A 25,607-nucleotide genomic window follows, 5' to 3' on the forward strand; every position below is an offset into this window, starting at 1 on the left:
GACAGGGAAAATGACAGCCAGGGTAACATACAGTGTGGACTTTGTGTTCTAAGGCTGACAGGAACTGAACAGTTGGGTTCTGGCAAAACCCTTGATCAGCACTCCAGTCAATATGATGAAACTGCTCCTATCAATCTAGAAATAAACAGTGCAGCATATGATTGAAGTCTGTCTCTATACTAACCTGTCATGGTTATCAGCCTGACGTGGAAGACAATGGAACAAATGATATTCCCTTATGTTCTTGTACTACAAGAAAGCAAGATACTTTGGTACAGATTAAAAAAAAAAAACTCTTAATACACCATCTTCTAGAAATAATTGAATACAGATAGCACTGACTGCTAAAGCAAGAAGACTATGAATGTACAAAATAGATTGAAGACATGCATATCCTCATCTTATGCCAATGTTATATCATAACCAAACTGAAAATTGATCTTACCACTTATAGGCAGGGTTCATGCTACTTTCTTGTCAATGCTGTCTTCCGATCCAGTTCATACAACAGCAATTATAGGACTCTTTAATACTAAAATAGGTCTGCAATCAGTGCCTCAAGAGTTCTTGTCAGTGATTCAGACCTATCATTTGAGATTTTTGTCCATATTCTATAAGTTTGTCACAGGAAGTCTGCTCAGTGTGCTGTAAGTTTTCTACATTTTCTTCTGATATTTAGAAAATACCAGTGGAGAACTTAGCCTTTTTCTAGGTATATAATCAGCCCATCTTCTTTTTCTATTATATAATTCCTTGTTAATTTATTTTACTCCTGTTCTTTAAAGTTCATTATTAGCTCCAAGGGTGCTCACACCATCAATGACTTCTTCCTTGTTTTCTCTATGTGACTCATTTTAATTCTTCATAGCAGTTGTATTCCACATTTTACTGCCATATAGCAAAACCAGTAAAATATTAATATCAAAAGATGGTCTTTTACTTTCATGGGAAACTTGGGATCAATAAAGAAGCTTTAAAATTTCTTGAAAGCAGTCCAAACCTTTCTCCTTATCTTATTCAATTCTGGAAGCAGTTCATGATGCCAGTTGTACTATATGTTATATACATATATACACACATACATCCATAACATATATACATGCATATGTAATTATGTGTAATGCAGACTGAAATATGGATAATTAACATTCTTCATCCACTTGGTCTTTCCTGTGTATCTGGACAGGCCAAATTCCCTTGAATTATTAAAGATCTCTTCTATCAGACTCAAAATAGGAAGTATTTTATAGTAGTAAGAAAAACTCTATGTAAATATATCTTACTCTATAGAATTAAGTTTTTCAGAAATATTCAACAGTGAGCACAATGGGATCTTATCCATACTTTCAGTTAATTGTGAAATATAAAAAAACGTAATCTATTGTTGAAATTGTTTTGAAAGCCTACATGTACATTTCAAGATGTCACATAGACAACTCTCTTGAAGGTTTTCTATAGATAGACGAGTATGTATATAGGTCACTGGTTATTGAAGTCCTCTCAATTACTTTTCCCCCATATCATTATTATTATTCCCCCATAATCAACTCCTTTTTCTGGGTGTATGTGGTTCAGTTCATTACTGCTCTATTGGAACTGATTTGGTTCATCTCTTTGTTGAAAATGGCCACATCCATCAGAATTGATCATCATATAGTATTGTTGTTGAAGTATACAATGATCTCCTGGTCCTGCTCATCTTCTCCTTCTTCTGTTGCTTTTGATATCAGTCACTTGAGGCTTTTTTGATACAGACCTCCTTTGTATATCCTTCTTTCCCCTTTTTAATTCTCTTTAGTGCCATTTCTACCTCTGCTACAAGGTTGTCTGAGCCTGTGATGTTAAGTGTGATAGTTCCATTGTTCTTGTGGAGAAAACATTTTCTTATAAAGATTTTTGCAAATATTTATCATTTTTCTTCTGCTTGTGGCACTCTTTTCAATTTCATTCTTGATTGCCCATGGGATAATTTTGCTTAATGTTTATATCTTTTTTTAAAATTTTTAATACTTTTTATTTACCAGATATATGCATGGGTAATTTTACAACATTGACAATTGCCAAACCTTTTGTTCTAATTTTTCCCCTCCCCCCCAGATGGCAGGTTAACCAATACACGTTAAATATGTTAAAGTATAAATTAAATACAATATATGTATACATGAGCAAACAGTTGTTTTGCTGTACAAAAGAATCGAACTTTGAAATAGTGTACAATTAACCTGTGAAGGAAATCCAAAATGCAGGCAGGCAAAATTAGAGGGATTGGGAATTCTATATAGTGGTTCATAATCATCTCCTAGAGTTCTTTTGCTGGGTGTAGCTGGTTCAGTTCATTACTGCTCTATTGGAACTGATTTGGTTCATCTCATTGTTAAAATGGCCACATCCATCAGAATTGATCATCATATAGTATTATTGTTGAAGTATACAATGATCTCCTGGTCCTGCTCATTTCACTCAGCATGAGTTCATGTAAGTCTCTCCAGGCCTTTTGGAAATCATCCTGTTGGTCATTTCTTACAAAATAATAATATTCTATAATTTAATGTTTATATCTTGCCAAGCATTGTTTAAATTGGTTTTACCCTCCATTTTCCCCCTGCTTTGTGATACAACACTTCTCATAAATGTCTATCTTTTGTCTTTATTTTACAAGCAAATTTATATTTTAGCCTGGTATTTTTTTTCCTTTGGCAACCAACTATCTCCTTTTTGCCTATTAAAATGTTTCCCAGATTCTTTTGATATACTTTTTGTAGCAATTAATTTTCAGTGATTAAACTTCTGAAAAATTATTATAATTAGTATTGCTGTCATATCTGATATCTCTAACAAAGTCCTACTGTGATTCCTCACTGTGGTTTGGAAGTGAACCTGGGTTTTTTTTTCTTTTTATTTATTATATATTTTTTTTATAATATTATCCCTTGTATTCATTTTTCCAAATTATCCCCTCTCCCTCTACTCCCTCCCCCCGATGACAGGCAGTCCCATACATTTTACATGTGTTACAATATAACCTAGATACAATACATGTGTGTAAATACCATTTTCTTGTTGCACAATAAGCATTAGATTCCAAAGGTACAAGTAACCTGGGCAGACAGATATTAGTGCTAACAATTTACATTCACTTCCCATTGTTTCTTCTCTGGGTGTAGCTACCTCTGTCCATCATGGATCAACTGGAAGTGAGTTGTCTCTTCTTTATGTTGAAGATTTCCACTTCCATCAGAATACATCCTCATACAGTGTTGTTGTTGAAGTGTACAGTGATCTTCTGGGTGAACCTGGGTTCTTTAAAGTTGTCAGCATAGCATAAACTCTGGTAGGTTCTCTCATATTAGAGAGACTTTCATGTAGACTTAGAAATTAATCACATTTGTTTTTCTGAGGACTAATTCAGCTGTGCTTCCCTACTCATCAGTAGGCTGCCTATCTGATGGTTTTAATATTTTTCTTAAATCTGGTCACAAAACCCCATGAAACAAAATCTAAAAGTGGTCCTCAGTCTTGTGCAACCCCCTTATACTTCTTCAGTGATGGTGATAGAGTATCAGGAAAAGGTACCATGGGTGTTAGGAAATAGTTTTAAAAATTGTCAATAAACACATGATTTAATGATTGGCACTTTATGTGTGAGATCTTTATACAAGTAAGCAATTTGTAGACATCACTTGAGAAGCCAGATCAAATCAATTTTGAATTCATCACTTAAATCCAACTTGCTTGCATGCTATGGCCTCATCTTCCTGATATCATAGTCTTCCTTGAAAACCCCCCAAAAAACAAAAAACCCAACTTCTCTGAGTAGTAATGGAAGTTGCCCCACTAGGGACCCAACTGGGATTGGCTGGTTGGGCAACATTTTCTAATCTTTTCTTTATTTCTTTCCCGTCTCTTCCCTCTATCCATGTAGGGTATCACATCCTTGACTGAAGGTGTTCTGTCCAAAGGAATGTTAATTTTGATTTCTGAAATCTCTCAATATATCTTGGGGTTTATGGACTAGAGTTATCCTTAGAAGAAATCTGAACTTAGTGGTAAATATAGATTATGCAAGGAAATGGTAGAAACTGTGCAACATCATTTTAGGCTGTAGCAATTTAGCAATTATAAACTATCAAGCAAGACAAGACCTGGTGCTATGAATTGGACATCAGAAGAAGCTCAGCATGTTTCACAGACTGACAAATAACAAATCCCCATGCTGCAAACAGAGAGTTTAAAATATCTTGGAGAACTTCGCTAAAAAAACTGATTTGGAATCCAAACAGCACAGACTAAAATGTTGTCTAAAATCATCTAGGTGTGACGTTGATCCATAAAAACTTAAGAACAAATTTTAAAAATAGATTTTACACTATCAAATTGACATCATCTCTAAACTGACTAAAACAAAAAGCTTGTTTCAAAATAGAGACCTAGCAAAAGAGATCCAAATCATGTGGGGAAAGGGTGAGGTGCATTATCACCCTCACTGTTCTGTTTGCTACTATGGTTGCCCATAGTCAACTAGTCTCAAGATACTTTCAGAGTCTGTAGAGCTCAACTTTATATCTTTATATTCAATTGCAAAATCTTTTTCTCTATAGCTCTTTAGTAGTCCATAGAACACTAAATATAAAATAATAAATATCAGGAATAGTGAGTTGTCTCAGAACTGTTTCTACCTAAACCCCATTTTTAAAAAATGAGACAAATAAAATAATAATATCTAACTTGGGGCTGCTAAGTGGTGCAGTGGATAGAACACCAGCTCTGAGTTCAGGAGGACCTTAGTTCAAATGTGATCTCAGACACTTAACACTTCCTAGCCGTGTGACTCTGGGCAAGTCACTTAACCCAAATTGCCCCAGCAAAAAACTAAACCAAACCAAACAAAACAAAAACTAACCTGGTGCCTAGAATTAGAGATCAGAAATTCACTTTTTCTGTGGATTGTCAGATAACTAATCTTAATCCTCCAAATACAGACCTTTAAATAACCTTGAGACATTAATAAAAAAATTATTGCATCTGTTACTATTATCAGACTGAACTGTTGTCCACAATCACCCAGATATAATGATCCATTAAAAACATTTAGAAAGAATTTAAATAGATGTTGTCCTTCCAAATAATTTTCAATCTGAATGCAGTGAAAGGCTTTCAAAATACAAAGACCCTAATAGAAGAAACCAAAAGCATATGGGGAACAGATAAAGAATATTGATATTACTCACTATCCTGTCTTGCCACTAGAGCCATAGACTGATGATTTTCTTAGTGAACGTATGAGAAGATTAATTTGCATCCTAATACTTTATTCAGCTATCCAAAAAAGCATTTTTTTTCACTTTTGTGGTAGTACAAAAAAAACTAAAATGAAAAGCAAAAAAAAAAAAAATTAGGATAATGACTTACTTCAAGATGATTTCTATCTGAACTTTATCAAATAAGAATTTTTTTCTATTTTCATCATAACCACTACTACCATAATTACGGATAGCCAATGTAGAATATAAGACCACCAAATCTTGTGGTCTCCGAGATACATTTAATGAAAAGCTGTCAAAATAGAGAGACCTAGTGGAAGGAATTAAAACCATATGGAAATTAAACAAGAGTGATATCATCCGTGTTATCCTTCCTACTATTTGAGAACTGTCCCAAAGATGTTTTGGGTATGACTACAGAAGATGAACTTATACCCCAAAACTCTTTTTTTTAATCTTTTAGAGCTTACTTTCTTTTCTTTTTTTTAAAATTAATTTTAAAATTATAACATTTTTTTGACAGTACATATGCATGGGTAATTTTTTACAACATTCCCTTGCACTTCCTTCTGTTCTGAATTTTCCCCTCCTTCCTTCCACCCCTCCCCTAGATGGCATACATTCCTATACATGTTAAATATGTTATAGTATATCCTAGATACAATATATGTGGGCAGAACCAAAATTTTTTGTTGCATAGGAAGAATTGGATTCAGAAGGTAAAAATAACCTGGGAAGAAAAACAAAAAATGCATACAGTTTACACACATTTCCCAGTGTTCCTTCTCTGGGGTGTAGCTGATTCTGTCCATCATTGATCAATTGGATTTGAATTAGATCTTCTTTTTGTTGAAGATATCCACTTCCATGAGAATAGATCTTCATACAGTATTGTTGTTGAAGTGTATAATGATCTCCTGGTTCTGCTCATTTCACTCAGCATCAGTCCATGTAAGTCTCTCCAAACCTTTCTGAATTCATCCTGCTAGTCATTTCTTACAGAACAATAATATTTCATAACATTCATATACCATAATTTACCCAACCATTCTCCAATTGATGGGCATCCATTCATTTTCCAGTTTTTAGCCACTCTAAAAAGGGCTGCCACAAACATTTTGGCACATACAGGTCCCTTTCCTTTCTTCAGTATTTCTTTGGGATATAAGCCCAGTAGTAGCACTGCTGGATCAAAGGGTATACACAGTTTGATAACTTTTTGGGTATAATTCCAGATTGCTCTCCAGAATGGTTGGATTCTTTCACAACTCCACCAACAATGCATCAGTGTCCCAGTTTTTCCACATCCCCTCCAGCATTCATCATTATTTGTTCCTGTCATCTTAGCCAATCTGACAGGTGTGTAGAGGTATCTCAGAGTTGTCTTAATTTGCATTTCTCTGATCAATAGTGATTTGGAACACTCTTTCATATGAGTGGAAATAGGTTTAATTTCATCATCTGAAAATTGTATGTTCATATCCTTTGACCATTTATCAATTGGAGAATGACTTGATTTCTTATAAATTAGAGTCAGTTCTCTATATATTTTGGAGATAAGGCCTTTATCAGAACCTTTAACTGTAAAAAATGTTTTCCCAGTTCGTTGCTTCTCTAATCTTGTTTGCATTAGTTTTGTTTGTGCAAAACCTTTTTAATTTGATGTAATCAAAATTTTCTATTTTGTGATCAATAATGATCTCTAGTTCTCCTTTGGTCACAAATTCCTTCCTCCTCCACAAGTCTGAGAGCTAAACTATCCTATGTTCTTCTAATTAATTTATGATTTCGTTCTTTATGCCTAAATCATGGACCCATTTTGATCTTATCTTGGTATGTGGTATTAAGTGTGGGTCCATGCCTAATTTCTGCCATAATAATTTCCAGTTTTCCCAGCAGTTTTTGTCAAATAATGAATTCTTATCCCAAAAGTTGGGATCTTTGGGTTTGTCAAACACTAAATTGCTATAGTTATTCACTAATTTGTCCTGTGAATCTAACCTATTCCACTGATCAACTAGTCTATTTCTTAGCCAATACCAAATGCTTTTGGTGATTGCTGCTTTATATTATAGTTTTAGATCAGGAATAGCTAGGCCATTTGATTTTTTTTTCATTAATTCCCTTGAAATCCTCGACCTTTTGTTCGTCCATATGAATCTTGTTATTTTTTCTAGGTCATTAAAATAATTTCTTGGGAGTCTGATTGGTATAGCACTAAATAAATAGATTAGTTTGGGGAGTATTGTCATCTTTATTATCTTCTCTTGGCCTATCCAAGAGCACTTAATGTCTTTCCAATTATTTAAATCTGACTTTATTTTTGTGGCAAGTGTTTTGTAATTTTGCTCATATAATTCCTGACTATTCTTTGGTAGATGGATTCCCAAATACTTTATACTCTCAACATTTGTTTAGAATGGAATTTCTCTTTGTATCTCGTGCTGTTGGATTTTGTTGGTAATGTATAAAAATGCTGAGTATTTATGTGGATTTATTTTGTATCCTGCAACTTTGCTAAAGTTATGAATTATTTCTAATAGCTTTTTAGCAGAATCTTTGGGGTTTTCTAAGTATACCATCATATCATCTGCAAAGAGTGATAGTTTGGTTTCCTCATTACCTACTCTAATTCCTTTAATCTCTTTCTTGACTCTAATTGCCAAGGCTAGCTTTTCTAATAAAATATTGAAAAGTGATGGTGATAATGGGCAATCTTGTTTCACTTCTGATCTTACTGGGAAAGGTTCCAGTTTATCGCCATTACATATGATGTTTACTGATGGTTTTAAATATATGCTCCTGATTATTTTAAGGAATACTCCATTTATTCTTATACACTCAAGTGTTTTTAGTAGGAATGGATGTTGGATTTTGTCAAATGCTTTTTCTGCAAATATTGAGATGATCATATAGTTTTTGTCAATTTGTTTTTTGATATAGTCAATTATGCTAATAGTTTTCCTAATATTGCACCAGCCCTGCATTCCTGGTATAAATCCCACTTGGTCATAATGTATTATCCTGGGGATAATTTTCCATAGTCTTTTTGCTAATACTTTATTTAAGATTTTAGCATTAATATTCATTAGGGAGATTGGTCTATAATTTTCTTTCTCTGTTTTCAACCTACCTGGTTTAGGTATCAATACCATGTCTGTGTCATAAAAGGAATTTGGTAGGACTTCTTCAATCCCTATTTTTTCAAACAGTTTATATAGCATTGGAGTTAGTTGTTTAAATGTTTGTTAGAATTCACATCTAAATCCATCTGGTCCTGGGGATTTTTTTTAAGAAGTTGGTTAATAGCTTGTTCTATTTCTTTTTCTGAAATGGGACTATTTAGACTATTTACTTCTTCCTCTGTTAATCTGGGCAACCTATATCTTTGAAGGCATTCTTCTATTTCATTTAAGTTATCGAATTTATTGGCATAAAATTGGGCAAAGTAACTCCCAATTATTATTCTAATTTCCTCTTCATTAGTGGTGAGTTCTCGCTTTTCATTTTTAAGACTAACAATTTGATTTTCCTCTTTCCTTTTATTAATCAGGTTTACTAAGGGTTTGTCTATTTTGTTGGTTTTTTCATAGAACCAACTCTTAGTTTTATTAATTAATTCAATAGTTTTTTTACTTTCAATTTTATTAATCTCACCTTTTATTTTTTGAATTTCAAGTTTTGTGTTTGTCTGGGGGTTTTTAATTTGTTCCTTTTCTAGCAATTTTAGTTGTAAGCCCAATTCGTTGGCCCTCTCTTTCTCTATTTTATGCAAGTAGGCTTTTAGAGATATAAAAATTTCCCTTATTACTGCTTTGGCTATATCCTACACATTTTGATATGATGTCTCATTATTGTCATTTTCTTGGGTGAAGTTATTAATTATGTCTATGATTTGCTGTTTCATCCAATCATTCTTTAGTATGAGATTATTTACTTTCCAATTATTTTTAGTCTATTTTCCCCTGGCTTTTTATTGAATATAATTTCATTGCATCATGGTCTGAAAAGGATGCATTTACTATTTCTGCCTCACTGAATTTGATTTTGAGGTTTTTATGTCCTAGTATATGATCAATTTTTGTATAGGTTCCATGAACTGCTGAGAAGAAAGTGTACTCCTTTCTGCCTCCATTTAGTTTTCTCCAAAGATCTATTATATCAAACTTTTCTAGTATTCTATTTACCTCTTTGACTTCTTTCTTATTTATTTTGTGGTTTGATTTATCAAATTCTGAGAGTGCAAGGTCGAGATCTCCCGCTATGATAGTTCTGCTGTCCATTTCTTCTTGCAGCTCTCTTAATTTCTCTTTTAAGAATTTAGATGCTGCACCACTTGGTGCTTATATGTTTAATATTGATACTGCTTCATTATCTATGCTACCCTTTAGCAAGATATAATGCCCTTCCTTATCTTTTTTAATTAGATCAATTTTTGTTTTTGCTTGATCTGAGATGAGGATGGCTACCCCTGCTTTTTTGGCTTCACCTGAGGCACAGTAGATTCTGCTCCAACCTTTATTCTGTATGTATCACCCTCTTTCAGGTGTGTTTCTTGTAAACAACATATTGTAGGATTCTGGCTTTTAATCCAGTATGCTAACTGCTTCTCTTTATGGAGGAGTTTACCCTATTCACATTTATGGTTAAAATGACTAATTCTGTATTGCTTGCCATCAACCTAATCCCTGCTTATGCTTTTCGCCTTTCCTTCCCTGTTAATCCCCTCTCCAGTATTAAACTTGTTAACACCACTTGTTTCTCACAGCCCTCCCTTTTTAGCCTCCCTCCCCCACTTTAGAGTTCCTCCCCCTATTTTACCCTTTTTACTCACAATTTGTGTATTCCTTTCTGCTTAGCTTACTCCTTCCCTTTTCACTTTTCCCCTTCTTCTTTTCAATGAAGTGGAAGGAGTTTCACCATAAATTGAATATGTCTGTATTTTTCTCTTTAAGCCAATTCTAATGAGAATATGATACACACTATGTTCATCCCCCTCCATTTTTTCTCTCAGATATAATAGGTTACCTTTGCCTCTTTTTGAGATGTAGTATCACCACTTTACCCTTTTTTCTGGTACAATTTCTTTTCCACCTCTAGTTTCTAGAACAAATTATACATATGTTCTTTATATATCTTTATGGCAGAAATATAGTTCTCAAGATTTCCTTTTACCTTTTTAGAAATCTCCTGAGTTCTGTATTTGGAGATCAAACTTTTTGTTTAGATCCGGTTTTTCCATCAAGAATATATGGAATTCATTTATTTCATTGAATGTCCATCTTCTTCCCTAGAAAAAGATGCTCATTTTTGCTGGGTAAATTATTCTTGGCTGCATACCAAGTTCCTTAGCCTTTTGGAATATCATATTCCAGGCCCTTCCATCCTTTAATGTGGATGCTGCTAGATCCTGAGTAATCCTTATTGTGGCTCTTCCATATTTGAATTGATTTTTTTCTAGCAGCTTGCAATATTTTTTCCCTCATCTGATGGTTCTGGAACTTGGCCACTATATTTCTTGGCGTTTTGAGTTTAGGGCTCCTTTCAGTAGGTGACCGATGAATTTTTTCAATGTCTATTTTACCCTGTGTTTCTAAAACATGTGGGCAGTTCTCTTTGATAATTTCCTGGAAAATTGTGTCCGGGCTCTTTTTTTCAATATATTTTTCAGGGAGTCCAATTATTCTCAGATTGTCTCTTCTGGATCTATTTTCCATGTCTATTGTCTTCCCAAGAAGGTACTTCACATTTTTTCCATTGTTTCATTTTTTTTTTGGTTTTGCTTGACTGATTCTTGGTGTCTCCTCAAGTCATTCACTTCTATTTGTTTGATTATGATTTTCAATGATGTATTTTCTTCACTCACTTTTTTAATATCTTTTTGTAATTGTCCAATTGAGTTTTTAAGTGAGTTGTTTTGTTCTATGGATTTTTTTCCATTTTGCTAATTTTATTTTTTAGAGAGCTGTTTTCCTATTCCATCTTACTAATTCTGTTTTCCTTGCAGTTGTTTACCTTTTCCAGTTCACTAATTTTGTTTTTCAAATATTTGATTTCTTTATCTACTCTGTCTTTAAATGCATGGGATGACTTATCCAGAGTCTCTTGCCAAGCTTCCCTTTCCTTTTCCCATTTCTCTTCTAGCTCTCTTGTGAGAGCCTTTTTGATTTCTTCTATGAGTGTTTTGTGTATTGAGGAGCAGATCATATCCCTCTTTGGGGATTCCTCTGCAAACAAATCTGTTTTTAGTATCCTCAGGGTTTAAAATCTGCTCTTTATCCATATAGAAGCTATCAGTGGTTAGAGTCCTTTTAAATTTTTTGTTCATTTTGTCAGAGAAGAATCAAAGAAAACAACGTAATAAGAAAAACAAATGGTCTGCTTTTGGGGGGGTGGGGGGTGGGATGGGGCTGGATAGTGTTATCAGACTTCCTCTACAGACTGTGGGAGACAGCAGCGAGGCACTAGCAGGACAGCAATGGCTGCGCTGTGTCTGTGCTCTGAGACTCTGAGGCTCTAAGAATGCTCTGAGTCACTCCAGGTTGGGGTGGGGTTGGCCAGGTCTGGAGAGATGCTAGCTTTTTGGCATTATAGTCTTTACCTCCTGTGTTTACAGCTTCTCTGCAGATCCTGGCTGCTGCCAAGGCAGAATATCCACACTGGGGTAAAGGTTGTTCCTCAGAAACGGCAGAGATCGCACCCCTCCCCACTCCGGTCTTCAAAGTGTGAGCTGCCTTCCAAGCTCTCCTTCTTGCCCTCAGCCTGCGTCTAATCTGTTCATTCCCATCCCCAGCAAAAATAGACCTTTTCTGGCAAATTTCAAGGATGTCTTCTTTGGTAATTATTTGTGGGGTTTTTTCCAGTCAAGCATTAATTCCGAGGCTTGTCATGAAATAACTTATGAGAGAAAACATGGAGCTTAAGCAGATGTGTGCCTCCTTTCCACCATCTTGGCTGGAAGATACCCCCAAACTCTTAACCAATCATTTTCTTTGAAACATGGTAGTCCCATTAAGACATTAAATATAAAAGAACAATAGATAGAGCCTTACCCTTGGATAATTTCCTTCTAACCCCATTAAAAAAATGAGAAGGATAAGATAATAACAAAAAAAAGTATCCACAGTTCATAGAACATTAAATGTAAAGGGATAATAACAAGATTGTAATTTGCTCTAGTACCATCCCTTTATGAACTTTAACAAAAAAAAGAGAATGAGATTTTAATATAGTAGGGCACTATTATATATAGCTCTTTAAAATGCACAAAATATTTTTGTATGTATTATTTCATTTGACCTTCATGATAGTTCTAATTATTATCACCATTTTATAGATAAGAAAACAGAAAGTTAAGTAATTTACCTGGGGTTACAAGAACTAAGTTAAAGTTTATGAACAGTTTAGAAATTACATAATTCTTAACTTCTGTCCTCTTTTCTGACCCACTTTCACCATTATTGCAGAAATAGAAGATGGATGCACTGATCTGAGAATGGTTTAAATTTTTTTTCTTTGTTTTATGAGTTGCCACGGTCAAAGAATTAAAGAGTAAGTGCTTAGTCCATTGGTTACAAGCCTCTCTATACTTAGCTAGGTTTTTCCTTGGAAAGCAGATTAATGTTATTGGTAACAAATAGTCTTTCCCAGCATAGTTGGAATTGGGAACTCTTTTGGACTAGCTTTGGGAACTCCATACATAATAATACATCAGATTAAGATCTATAATTCTTTAAATACCACTTTTATTATTTAATGTTCAAAACCCTTCAGTGGCTCCCTACTATATCTGTTAAACTCTGGGAACTTGATATTAGAGAATTTCTTAGCACTCAATTATCCAAATTCCATTTCTATTACTCCTCAATAGGTAGGTACACTCTTCATTATTGAGTCTGCTGTCCACATCTGTTTCATGAACTCATCATATTTATTACCACACCTCTCCTTTCACTTATGTTGTACTCTTTCCCTCTTCTGATTCAAATCTTTTCCATCCTCAGAGATCAAGTTCAAATTCCACCTTGTTTTTAATAAGGTCTTTCTCAACCATGCAACTTCATTGATTTTCTACACTTTAGAATTCCCATAGCATGTAACCACAGAATTTAACAATGAAACACAATCTCATATTATGGTTGAGGAAGGGAACACTGGAGCAAAGTAGATAGAGTTGGTTTTTGCATCAGGAAAGCTTGAGTTCAAAACCTACCTCTTTGATATATCTTGGATGTATGATCCTGGGCACACTTTATCCCTGAGTGGCCTATCAACTCTCTAACATTATGAACAGAGGAACATTTTCTTATCTTCATTGACTTAATTCCACATTAAGCTCACTCTTCACTTTCAGGCCAAACATATAATATTTCTGCCTTAGAGCTCCCAATTACTGATACTCAGGCCAGATCCGTACTTATTCCAGATGTTAGAAAACATCTCCTCCTCTTTCTCTGTCCAAGATTTGCTTAATCCCTGAGATATTGTTTAAAAGCAAAACCATCCTTCTAACTCCTGTTGCCTTTTCTTTCATTTTCACCTAAATCCAGCTTCCTGATTGACTGACTTCAAATGTCATTCTCCCCCTCTCCCCTAGCCTCCCAATTGTGTGCCATGGAGCTATCATTTTATAATCAGCGGACTTTTCATTTTGGACCTCTTTCTCATTATTCCTTCCTCCTTCTGGTATTCAGTAAGTCTTGTTATCCTTCAAGGACATTTTATTTTTGGCTATTCTTTTTTGGTTGTACCTTCTCTTATATTCCTGAATCATTGGTCCAGGAGAGGAGAGTATTCAGGTATTTCTTGTTCCCCATTGCCATATTGTCTAGACCCTCCTTCCTACATCACTCAGCATCCTCTGCTCTTTTGAGGTTCACTCTGTCTAAATGTATCCAATCCAGATCCTGGTAGATGTTACTCATAAAATCTCAAAACATCCTCTTCCTTTCTCAATGAATTCATTGCCATGGTCAGTCTTTATTTCTTCTCTTATAAAGCCTTTCACATTACCCCCCTACTGTTTCAGCTAAGGGTTTTTCATAGAGAAAATTGAGACCATTTGCCAAAAGATTTTTCTTCCCTCTTTTCCCATACCTCACAACCCCTTGACTGCAGTTTTTGATGAAGTGGCTTGCCAAAACCATACCTTGAACATATAGACTTGATTCTATCCCCTCCCATCTTCTTTAGCGAATAACCTTTACTGTCATTGCCCTGCCCCCAATCTTCCTGCTGATTCTTTCTCTTCAACATACAAAAATGTTTATCCCCTCCATCTCCAAAACAAATAAAACAAGATGAAACTCTACAGCCTAGTTCCTCCACAAGATCTTTCCTTGATTTCTTAGCTACATTCTGCAGCAAAGCCATACATACTTGATACTTCCATTTTCTTTCTCCTGCTCCTCCAATTCTCTTCTTAATCTTTGGCAATCTGTCTTCTAATCTTACTGCTCTCTTAAAAGTCAACAGTGAAAGTCAACAATGATCTTTCAATTGACAAAGCTGATGACCTTTTCTCAATCCTCTTCCTTCCTGTTTTGTGTATTGTCCAACATTTTTTACTGTTATTTCCCACATATAGCATAATTTTCTTCTCCTAGTTTTTTTGACACTGCTTTTCTTTGTTCTTCTACCTATCTTATTACTCACTCTATCTGTTTCTTTTGTGGAATCATCACCCATGTCAGGCCCATCTACCCAAAACTCTGCCATAAAACTTTTCCTTATATCTTTCTTTCTGATGTCATCAGATTTCATGGATTTAATTTTGGTCTCTGTGCAGATGATTTTTAGATCCAGAGTAGTAGCTACATATAGTACAAGGAGTTCCTGGCTAATTCTATTGAAACAATTGTCAAAATAGTTTTAACAAACATTCCAGGCTTAGTGAGTGGTGCACTCGACTTGGTGTCAGGAAGAATCGGATTCAAATTCTGCCTCAGACAGATTAACTCTGTGACACTGGGCAAGTCACTTTAAGTCTGAGCATCAGTTTCCTCATTTGCAAAATTAGTTGTTGGACTCAAGGGCCTCGATTAACTCTGTGACACTGGGCAAGTCACTTTAAGTCTGAGCATCAGTTTCCTCATTTGCAAAATTAGTTGTTGGACTCAAGGGCCTCCAAGGTCCCTTTCTGCTTTAATTCTATAGTCCTATGATCTTATGTATATAACTTTACCTGAGTTCTATCTGAATTATGAATTGCTTATTAGACATTTCAAATTGGGTTTCTTTTAGGCATCAAAGTCAGTATATCCATAATAACTTCATTATCTTTTCCTCCAGCCTTCTCTTTTTCTAAACTTCTCTGTAACTGATGAGGACACTTCCATTCTTTCAGTCACTTAGGTTCAAAACTTCAGGATCATTCTTGACTCATTCTTATTTGCCCTAGATATCCAATTAACTGTCAGATCTTGTCATTTTTATTTCTGCCAAAAAAAAAATAGTAGATCTTGTTTCTATTTATACAGGTACCACTACAGTTTTGGCCCTCATCACTTCATTAGACTATTGTGATTACCTAATTAATTATTTTCCCTGCAAGTTCCCCTCTGCTCTGTAGACAGTCACCAAAATGATTTTTTTTCTTTTCTTTTTCTTCAATGGTATTTTATTATATATATATATATATGTGTGTGTGTGTGTGTGTGTGTGTGTGTGTGTGTGTGTGTATATATATATATATATATAAATATATAAATATAAATATATATATATGTGTGTGTGTGTGTGTGTGTGTGTGTGTATATATATATATATATATATATATTAAATAAGGGGTGAATAGGAATTATATGTAGTGCCTCTCTGGGCACACTCTCTCAAACCCCTGGTTGAGTCTCCAGGATTTGCTTAGGGTTCTATCATATGACAACCTGTAGAATTTCTAGGTTTTCTAATGTTTTATTTTACAAGCTCCCATTTGATGTTGTTCCCAATATCAATCTACTAGTTGACATCAACTAACTTTTAAAGAAGGTTATTGACCGAAAATATATATTAAGGACAGAAATACAAATGTATCCTTTCAAATTGGTTGGAGTAGAAATACCTACTCTTATTTGCTTTGTACAAAAAAATAAAAAATGTGGTTACTCTGATGATGTCATTCGGTTTAAAAATTCTGGGGAAGTAGTTTATATAGCTGGTTGACTTGAAAACACAGAACAAATGCTGGACCATTGGTTGTACAATCCCTGCCAATGAAACACAAACTCCTCTCACACTTAGTCACTTCTTTACTCCTTATCTCTTCTCTGGTTGTATTGGAACCTTATTCTCAGATGGTAATGACCCGTTAGTACCCTGGATATCTTAGAATCAGCCAGAGTCAGGATAAGCAAAAGTCTTTATTCTTGGTCTTTTGGGGTAGCAGTCAGGGGATTAGATATAGGAATCTATATACCTCCTTTCCCTCTCTCCACCCTCTGATCTCTCTCACACTTCTCTGTGCACACCCACAGATCCAGCCAGCCACAGAATAGTTGGGCAGGATCATTCTCCAAGCATATGTTAATAGAGTATTGTCCAATTGGTAATTAGCCTCAATTGCTTGGTTATTCAAGTGCATCTCCATTTCAGCCCTTTACATCAGATAGTGTACCATGTGACATCTTCCTTGAAATCTCTTCACTCTACTCAGTAGTTGGACCACTCTGGGCTCAATTCTTTTCCTAACCATTCTCTCTTCCCTTTCCTTTTCCTATCTGTCCTCCTCCTCCTTCATATTTGTTTTCTTATATCCATTATTTGGCTGAGTCAATCAGGTCACTTCTCAGGGATGACTTCTCACCAATCTCAGCTCCACTGGTCTCTGCTATAGACTTTGGTTGTTGTAAGAAACAAAATACCTTATCAAAAGCTCCACTGATTCATTGATGAATGAAGGAAAGATTTATTTTACATTTTGCAAAACTGGGTGTCTTGTTTAATATGCACACTTTGGGTACTGCAAAGGTAGCGCTTTATTTCCTTCCTATACTGAAGCACAAATCCTTTCCCCATTTTCCATTAATTGGGCATTTCAGAAATTGCAAAATGTGAATCTCCACCACTCATTACTTAACCTAGAGTTTACATTTTATTTCTCACAGTTGCTGAGGAGACTTCTGATTATTCTTATTACTTTTCAGAATTTGCAAAGTTATAATCTGGTTTATTCTGTGTGGTAAGGATCACTGCTTCCCTCTCCCCGTTTCAATGAATCAATCAGAGACTTGTCTTAGAAGAGGCAAAAAGAAATTGCTTTCTCATGAGAAATGGCCAGCACCCAGTGTCAACCAAAATGGTGGCAAGAAGGAAGTACAGAGAGAGGTGAGAGGTTCTCAGCAAGTTTAATTAGACCCTAAAGTAGAATCCATACATGGGCTGGGCTTCAGAACTTAGGTGGGAACTTGCTCCAACAACAAAAGAATAAAAGGGTATTTGCTCAGCATCAAAAAAAGGAGGGGGAGAAGATTCAAAGAGAGAGCAAGGTTTGCTCAAACAGGATCTTGTGGCACCTTACCCTTCTCATATCTTGAGTTACAAAGGGAGGTGTAGTGCAAGATTGTGAATTTAGTGGAAAGCTAGGGGCAAAGAACAAAAGGTTCTTTTCAAATGTCAGGTCACCACCTCCAATCACAAAACCCTATCTCTGACTCTAAGAAGCTTACATTCTTACATTCTTTTTGGGGAGACAACCTCCACTCCGATCACCCACCAATGTCCCTGTGAGTTTCAACCCTCTGATTGAAGTCCCATTTATCCAATTCAGCCTTAACAACTATGGAAACCAAACAAATGCCCATCCATTTCTCACAATTACCACCCCCTTTTATTTTTCAATAATTTGGTTTCCACATTCTTTTCTAAGCCCTCAAATTTGGCTAATACTTTTTACATCTCACTTCATAAAAGTCTATTAACCTCTGCACAAGTCTCCTTACATAGGATGGATAATTAATCCCTGAATTCTCTTAATTATTCTGAAAGGGCTGTACAAGGCGTACAGCCAATAACCTGTTCAGAGTCATTCTTTTTCCCATGCCATTCTGCTAGTGGCATCTAACTACTTTGCTATTCACTGCCTGTCTGGTATAATTTATCTAATAATATTTACCCACCAGAGTAGGAATGACCCAAATCCAGCACTAACTAGATTTCTAGGCTAGAATTCATCAGTTGCTATCCTTGACTTTCTTCTTCGAATGCCAGGGTAAATGGAATAGCCGGTTAGATCATTGCACAGGTATCCACTTAGTTCAGCTTTGAGAATGCTGCCTCCTAGGGGGCAGCTAGGTGGCACAGTGGATAGAACACCAGTCCTGAATTCAGGAGGACCTGAGTTCAAATCTGGTCTCAGAAACTTAACACTTCCTAGCTGTATGACCCTGGGCAAGCACTTAACCCCAGCCTCAGGGAAAAAAAAAAAAAGAGATAGAGAGAGAGAGAATGCTGCCTCCACAACCCATCCAAGATTCTCATCCCTAAGAAATTGGCAGAGTTTCCAGATTCAGGTACATGACACTGTAATCCCTAGATTTTGGAATCTTTCACCTTGCTGATTGATCTCCAGAGTTGAGATAAGGGGCTAGTATAGTCTGGTTTATTCCCTCACAATGAATTCACTCTCTCATGTTTTCCCATACCCAAAGGGAATGCTACTATCTGGACATGGGTCAACCTGTTGCACAGAAATATAAATTGCTTTTTGTTCAGACTCTTTGCAGAGTAGTTTGTCAATTCTATCCAAGCATTGGTGCCTATATCTTGCCTTAAGTCCTTCACTTGGTTCCAAATCTTCCTAAGAGATCTATAATTATTACATCACTCTTTTACCTGCTTTTTCTAAATGTAGCAAACCAAATATTATTCCAAATTGGACAGGCAGTTCCATAAAATCCTCTTTCTCTATCAGGACACAAATACTTATTCAAACCTTTATAATTCTACAACTTGCCAAGCTTCAAACTGAATTGTTTGTGGGGTATCTTTGTCCATAATATTAATCTAAATTGTAATTCGATATTCCCATCTTCAGTCCCAAATACTGGGAAGTAGTAGCAGGGAAGTAGTGCTACAATAAAAAATCCTCCTCACAGGATTGATAGGCTCCTTCCAGGGAATCCACTCAGATGCTGGGTAGTTTGAGGTCCATTATCCAACCATTTCCAGTTTTTTCCCAAACCAATGGGGCCCAAAGTCCTTTGGGGTATGGGGTGATGATCTCATCTTCTGAAACTATTTTCTGCTGAGAATGGGCATAGAGATGACTCATCCTGTAGGATCCCATTTGGAGGGGTTGGAGCTGATTGAAGAGTCACAATGGGTTGAAGCAGCCTCTGAAGTTGGTCAATACAGCTGTCTCCTTCTGTGAAGGTGAATTGCTCAAAGCCTAGAGGAAAGCAAACAAAAGAGAACTGAGAGCAAGTATAAAGAGCGGAAGCCTCATCCTTGGGAGATGTGCTTATACTTTTCCTGAAGATTCCATAAATAGCTAGTTAGGTATCCTCTCTTTAAGACTACAATTTAGCCCAAAAGTGATTTTGAGAAAGGAGAATCCCATCAAAATAACAGAAGTATTCACAAAATCCTTCCTTCACAGGTCTCATTTGCCCATCCAAACCAGCATATTGAGAGAGAGTATGTAGAGCTTCTCTGCCAGTATTTTTCCTAGACAAGTATCCCTCTTCTGAACAGATTTTAGGAGAATGGAGTTTATAGCACTTTCCAGGAATCAGTTTGGGCTCCTACCCTATGATCAGTGAAAACAGATTTCATAAGAGCCTTTGTAGCCTATTGTAGACCTAAGAGAAGTTTCCATTGACTTGCTCTGGGAATAGAAGCTGGCCTGAAGGTGTTTAAAAACCACTCAGATTTCTAGATTGGCCAGTAACTTTTCAATTCAAATAAGTTATTCAAAAGAAAACATTTTTGAGCCATGGGACATACACACAGGACAAACATGCTGTTCCCACATTAGTAACAGAGTTAAATAAAATTGACTTTGCCATTGATGTAACAAAATATTCCATAAGTTAAATCTTTCTAAGAAAACTTGAATACATTAAAATACTCTTTTCTAAACCATACAGAGATGTTTCAGCTTTACTCAATGAAAGGACGGATTCCACAGACAACCTTTAAGGACCTTATTTCATACAGACATATATATCTATCAAGAGATAACTAGATCAAATACTTATTTATCTAATTAAGATATGATGATTTTATATTTTCAGATTGAAAATAGCAAAATAGTACTTACTTAAATTGCGCTTATGATTTCCATTGACAACTACTCTGATTATAGAAATTTGCAAGAAAAAAGCAGGGGCATGATTATAATAGTTAACAATCCCACTTTATAGCCAATTCAGGAATCTGTTTTGAGTAACTTCCCAAATTCAAAACTCAAAACTGTTGTCAGTTATAATCCCAAGAGATTTCATCTCAATAGTTAATTTCACTATGCAGAGGTCTTAGATCCTAATGAATCTATCCCATGTACCAGCAGAGCACAGTCAAAACGAGATGCAGGTCTGTCAGGTTGAAATCCTGCTCTAGGTACTTCAGAAAGCTGTAGATCACATTTGCTATCATATTCATTAACCAATGAGACCATGATGCACTTAAATAATTTTGCTGAAGTCAGATGGGAGAGCTCGGCAGAAGTAATCATTTTCAGAGAACTTGCACTTCTGACAAACTTCTCTGAAAAGTTCCTTGCATTGTTAGGCAGTAAAACTGTTGATACAGCTAATGAGTTTGCCTTAAAACAACCACAGACTTGAAAAATAAAGACAATAATCAGTTATTAACCCTATGTAAACACAAGCTATTCCTTTAAAAAAATAGAAACAATTAACCAATTGGAAGGGGCCACAGAAGCGTAGTGAGTGAGCATGAGTGAGCGGGCTGAAAGAGCTTAGAGACCAAGGCTTCAATATTATGATAATTCCAAATAACTGAATTGATAACCTCATAATTTTCATAAGTGAGGGCCACATAGACATTTCGTAGCCTGTCACAAAAATGGATAGAAAAGAAGTTTCCAATTTTAACACACACACCAATTGAAAATGATTTTGAAAATCAGTTATTTAGCTTGTAAGATTCTTAACTGGATGTTCCATTCAAACTCAATTTCTTCTTAATTGTTTCCAAATTCACACAAGCCACGAAATGGTCACACACCCATTTCCACCTCAAGAATGCAGGCCTTTTCACCTTGAGGTTGTCAGCACCACAGCCCTACAAATCTGACTCCTATGAATGCAAATACAAACTCTTAAGTGCCATTTTTAACCTTTTTGAATGGGACTGATTGGATGAAGCTTTCTCAGTATTGAGGCCTAAGTCATGTGATCCCTATTCCCAGAGCCGGAAGATGAGCTCTTGAACTCTGGGTCCAAGAAGGATCCTGGGAAGTCACATGATCTCTAAAAGGTCAGACAGGAAGTTACAGGAAATGATGTAGCCTGTGGGAAGCAGACAACATTAGTGACCATTGGTCAAGGTTGGTTACATTCTTTTAATCTATCCAATGAGAAGGCTCGGGCCTTTTGCTTTTTAAATCTTGGACAAACTGGAAGCTGACCAGGCTCATGAGCACATGGCAGGAGCTGGGATGGCACCCAGGTGTGTGTGTGGGCTTTCTCTTTGTACCTGAAGATGTCTCTGATTAGTTAATTTGGGAAAGGGGGTCAAGCATCCGTCCCACACATTACGAATTGATTTTACAACCAATCTTTCTTGTCCCTTGTTTTTTAAAACCACCTTTTTGAAAACTTTCTATAACATTTTATAAACTCTACCCTGTAAGAATATTTCTTTATTAAATGGAGAAAGCAAGACAAATCTTAAGATTCAGAATATAGATAATAACTTTTAGATCAAATTTCACAAAATTTATACCATGTCTAGTAGAGCTGACATTTTGAAGCATATCTTTTTTAGTACCTAAAATATATTTCATCCAATTAAGAGATACAAGCACGTGACTTCTTTAGGTAAGTTACCAGATAACTTTGTTTTAAGAACCAATTTTTTTTACTTATAATCAAATCAGATTTAAACTTGTAGTAGAAATACTTCATGATTAATACAAATATTTCTAAAATCTTATTTCCCAATACATCAGCTGAAGTAATTCTATCATATTTAACTTAAATTTAAGCTTACAAAAATTTAGGTCATATTTTTTGGGAGAAGATTTCTCTTCCCCCTCAAAAACTCCACTCTTAGGTTCCCCAAAATCTTTGAAATGACAGTAAACTATCCGATAGTCAATGCCTCCTATCTTCCTAAACCCTTGTAGACTGCTCCTTTAGGGAAGAAGGGAAGATTTTCAAGTGTAAAGTGGATTTCCCTACATTTCGCCAAGCCACATGTGGCTATAGACCACATCCCTTTACAGAGTCTAGAGTCCCCTGAGAAGAGTTTTGGGACTATTGGGGGAGAGACCTATCTAAAGGGATACTGACGCTGACTCCATAGCATGGGGTTTGGTGGGAGGCTACTCCTGTTCTTTGGAGAGGCTGGATTGGATATAAATCCACAGGCAACAGCCTGGCCTCTCCCCAGTCCATGTTAGTGAGAGAAGCTTGAAAGCTTAAGAAGATTTCAGGTTAGTTTGCATTGAGGATGCCTGACAGGCAGGCACAGACTTAAAACAGAGATACAAAACAAGAGCTTTTAAATTCTAAAATGGCCTTTTTCTTTGCTGAATTTAGACATTTTTTTCCTCCTATGGCTCACATATTCTTGCCTTCCCTTCCCTAAAGGGGTGGGGGGGCTCACTGATCCTGCCTGAGGGAGAGGAAGACTCATGAGTTCTTGGCTTCTAAAAGAACTCACTGAATCTGGCTTCCATGGTTTATGCGCCTAAGCTTACTGTTCTAATTCAGCCTCTCTCCCCCATGGTGTCTTTGCTCTCATGATAGGAGCTCCATTCTTTCATTTTTGCCTCCAGATTGTCTCTGTTGGGGTCCTTGCCTAATCAGAAGGTAGTTCTTTCACAGACCAAGATTGATATGAGAAGACCCTGTCTCAAAAAGGGGAGCTCCCCGTAAATAGTAAGGATCACTGCTCCCCCTTTGAATTAGAGACTCATCTTAGACAAGGCAAAAAAAAAAATTATTGCTTTCTCCTGAGAAAGAGTGGGCACCCAGTGTCAACCAAAATGGAGTCAAAAAGGGAGTGCAAAGGTGAGCAGTTCTCAGCAAGTGTATATAGACCTTAAGTATAGTCCCCACATGGCCTAAGTTTCAGAGCTTAGGCAGGAATTTCCCCAAACAACAAGAGTGAAAAACAAAGGCATTTGCTCAGCACCAAAAAAAGTGGGGGGGGGCGCATAGAAGAAAGCAAGATCTGGTCAAACAGCTCCTTACCCTAGCCTTATCTTGAGTCCCAAGGGCAGGTGTGATCCAAGAATGTCAATGTACTGACAAAGCTTCTCCAGTGGGAAGACAAAAGGTTCTTTTCTTTTTTTTTTTTTATTTTATATATATATATATATATATATATATATATATATATATATATATATATATATATATATATATATATATTTTATAATATTATCCCTTGTATTCATTTTTCCAAATTACTCTCCCTCCCTCTATTCCCTCCCCCCGATGACAGGCAATCCCATACATTTTACATGTGTTACAATATAGTCTAGGTGTACAATACATGTGTGTGAATATCATTTTCTTGTTGCACAATAAACATTAGAATCCGAAGGTACATGCAACCTGGGCAGACAGATATTAGTGCTAACAATTTACATTCCCCTCCCAGTGTTTCTTCTCTGGGTGTAGCTACCTCTGTCCATCATTGATCAACTGGAAGTGAGTTGGATCTTCTTTATGTTGAAGATTTCCACTTCCATCAGAATACATCCTCATACAGTATTGTTGTTGAAGTGTACAGTGATCTTCTGGTTCTGCTCATTTCACTCAGCATCAGTTGATGTAAGTCTCTCCAGGCCTCTCTATATTCCTCCTGCTGGTCATTTCTTACCGAGCAATAATATTCCATAACCTTCATATACCACAATTTACCCAACCATTCTCCAATTGATGGACATCCATTCATCTTCCAGTTTCTAGCTACAACAAAAAGAGCTGCCACAAACATTTTGGCACATATATGTCTCTTTCCGCTCTTTAGTATTTCTTTGGGATATAATCCCAGTAGTAGGGCTGCTGGGTCAAAGGGTATGCACAGTTTGATAACTTTTTGGGCATAATTCCAGATTGCTCTCCAGAATGGTTGGATTCTTTCACAACTCCACCAACAATGCATCAGTGTCCCAGTTTTCCCACATCCCCTCCAACATTTATCATTATTTGTTCCTGTCATCTTAGCCAATCTGACAGGTGTGTAGTGGTATCTCAGAGTGGTCTTAATTTGCATTTCTCTGATCAGTAGTGATTTGGAACACTCTTTCATGTGAGTGGATATAGTTTCAATTTCTTCCTCTGAGAATTGTCTGTTCATATCCTTTGACCATTTATCAATTGGAGAATGGTTCGGTTTCTTATAAATTATGGTCAGTTCTCTATATATTTTGGAAATGAGACCTTTGTCAGAACCCAAAAGGTTCTTTTCAAATCTCAGTTCACCCCCATCACAAAATCCAGTCTCTGCCCCCAAGGAGCTTCCATGCTTTGGGGGAAGATTACCCCCACTCCAACCATTCATGGATGTCCCTGTGGGTTTCAATTCTCCAATTCAAGTCCCATCTCTCCAATTCAACCTTCACTACTATGGAAACCAAACAAATGTCAATGCATCTCTCACAATTCCATCTCTGGATATTGATTCACTGAAAATCAGAAAAGAAAAAACACAACAGACAGAAGCACTGGGGCACTCAGGGCTGCATGGTGGCTAGATATTCACCCATGTTCACCCATCCTCCTTTTGATAGCTCAAGTAATATTTTCACTTGAAAAGATACCAAGAAAGAGATTGTCATCATCTACTTGAACCTTTTCATGTCTAGTCAGTTCTGGCTCAGTCATTATTCCTTTCAGGTCCTTAACCAATCGGAAGACTCTGTCACCAAATACCAGTCCTTCCATTACTCATGCCTAAACCTCCCCATGTAGTATTGGAAACACGTAGGACATACTGTACATGCTTTGTGAAAATGATGCTGTTCTAGTGGTAGCGAATTGATGTGAGAATCCCCTCTTTGGTCAGAGGCATGTCACTGTGAAAGAATTCATTAACCCAAAATCTTAGTGGCAAAAAAAGGAAGTTTTATTTTTCACTAAGATGCTCTCTCTTAGTGGACAAATCTCTTAATGAGGAGATTTGCAAAGAATGTGTTAACAGAAACCTATT

General features: G+C 36.2%; 1 protein-coding gene across 33 annotated transcripts in view; it reads left to right on the forward strand.

The window, feature by feature from the left end:
• MARCHF10 (membrane associated ring-CH-type finger 10) overlaps window positions 1-25,607 on the forward strand; it is a 234,609-nt gene that overhangs the window by 94,589 nt on the left and 114,413 nt on the right. Inside the window, exon 1 of one of the 33 annotated variants that reach the window (XM_074260906.1) lies at window positions 17,422-17,582. The exons of the other annotated variants lie outside the window; for them this stretch is intronic. Within the exon in view, the coding sequence (XP_074117007.1) occupies window positions 17,469-17,582 (114 nt within the window). The 5' untranslated portion in view covers window positions 17,422-17,468. Of the gene's footprint in view, window positions 1-17,421; window positions 17,583-25,607 lie in introns of those variants that run through there. 33 annotated transcript variants of the gene reach the window in all.

Source organism: Sminthopsis crassicaudata, chromosome 4 (genome assembly GCF_048593235.1).
Source record: "Sminthopsis crassicaudata isolate SCR6 chromosome 4, ASM4859323v1, whole genome shotgun sequence".
Taxonomy (NCBI): domain Eukaryota; kingdom Metazoa; phylum Chordata; class Mammalia; order Dasyuromorphia; family Dasyuridae; genus Sminthopsis; species Sminthopsis crassicaudata.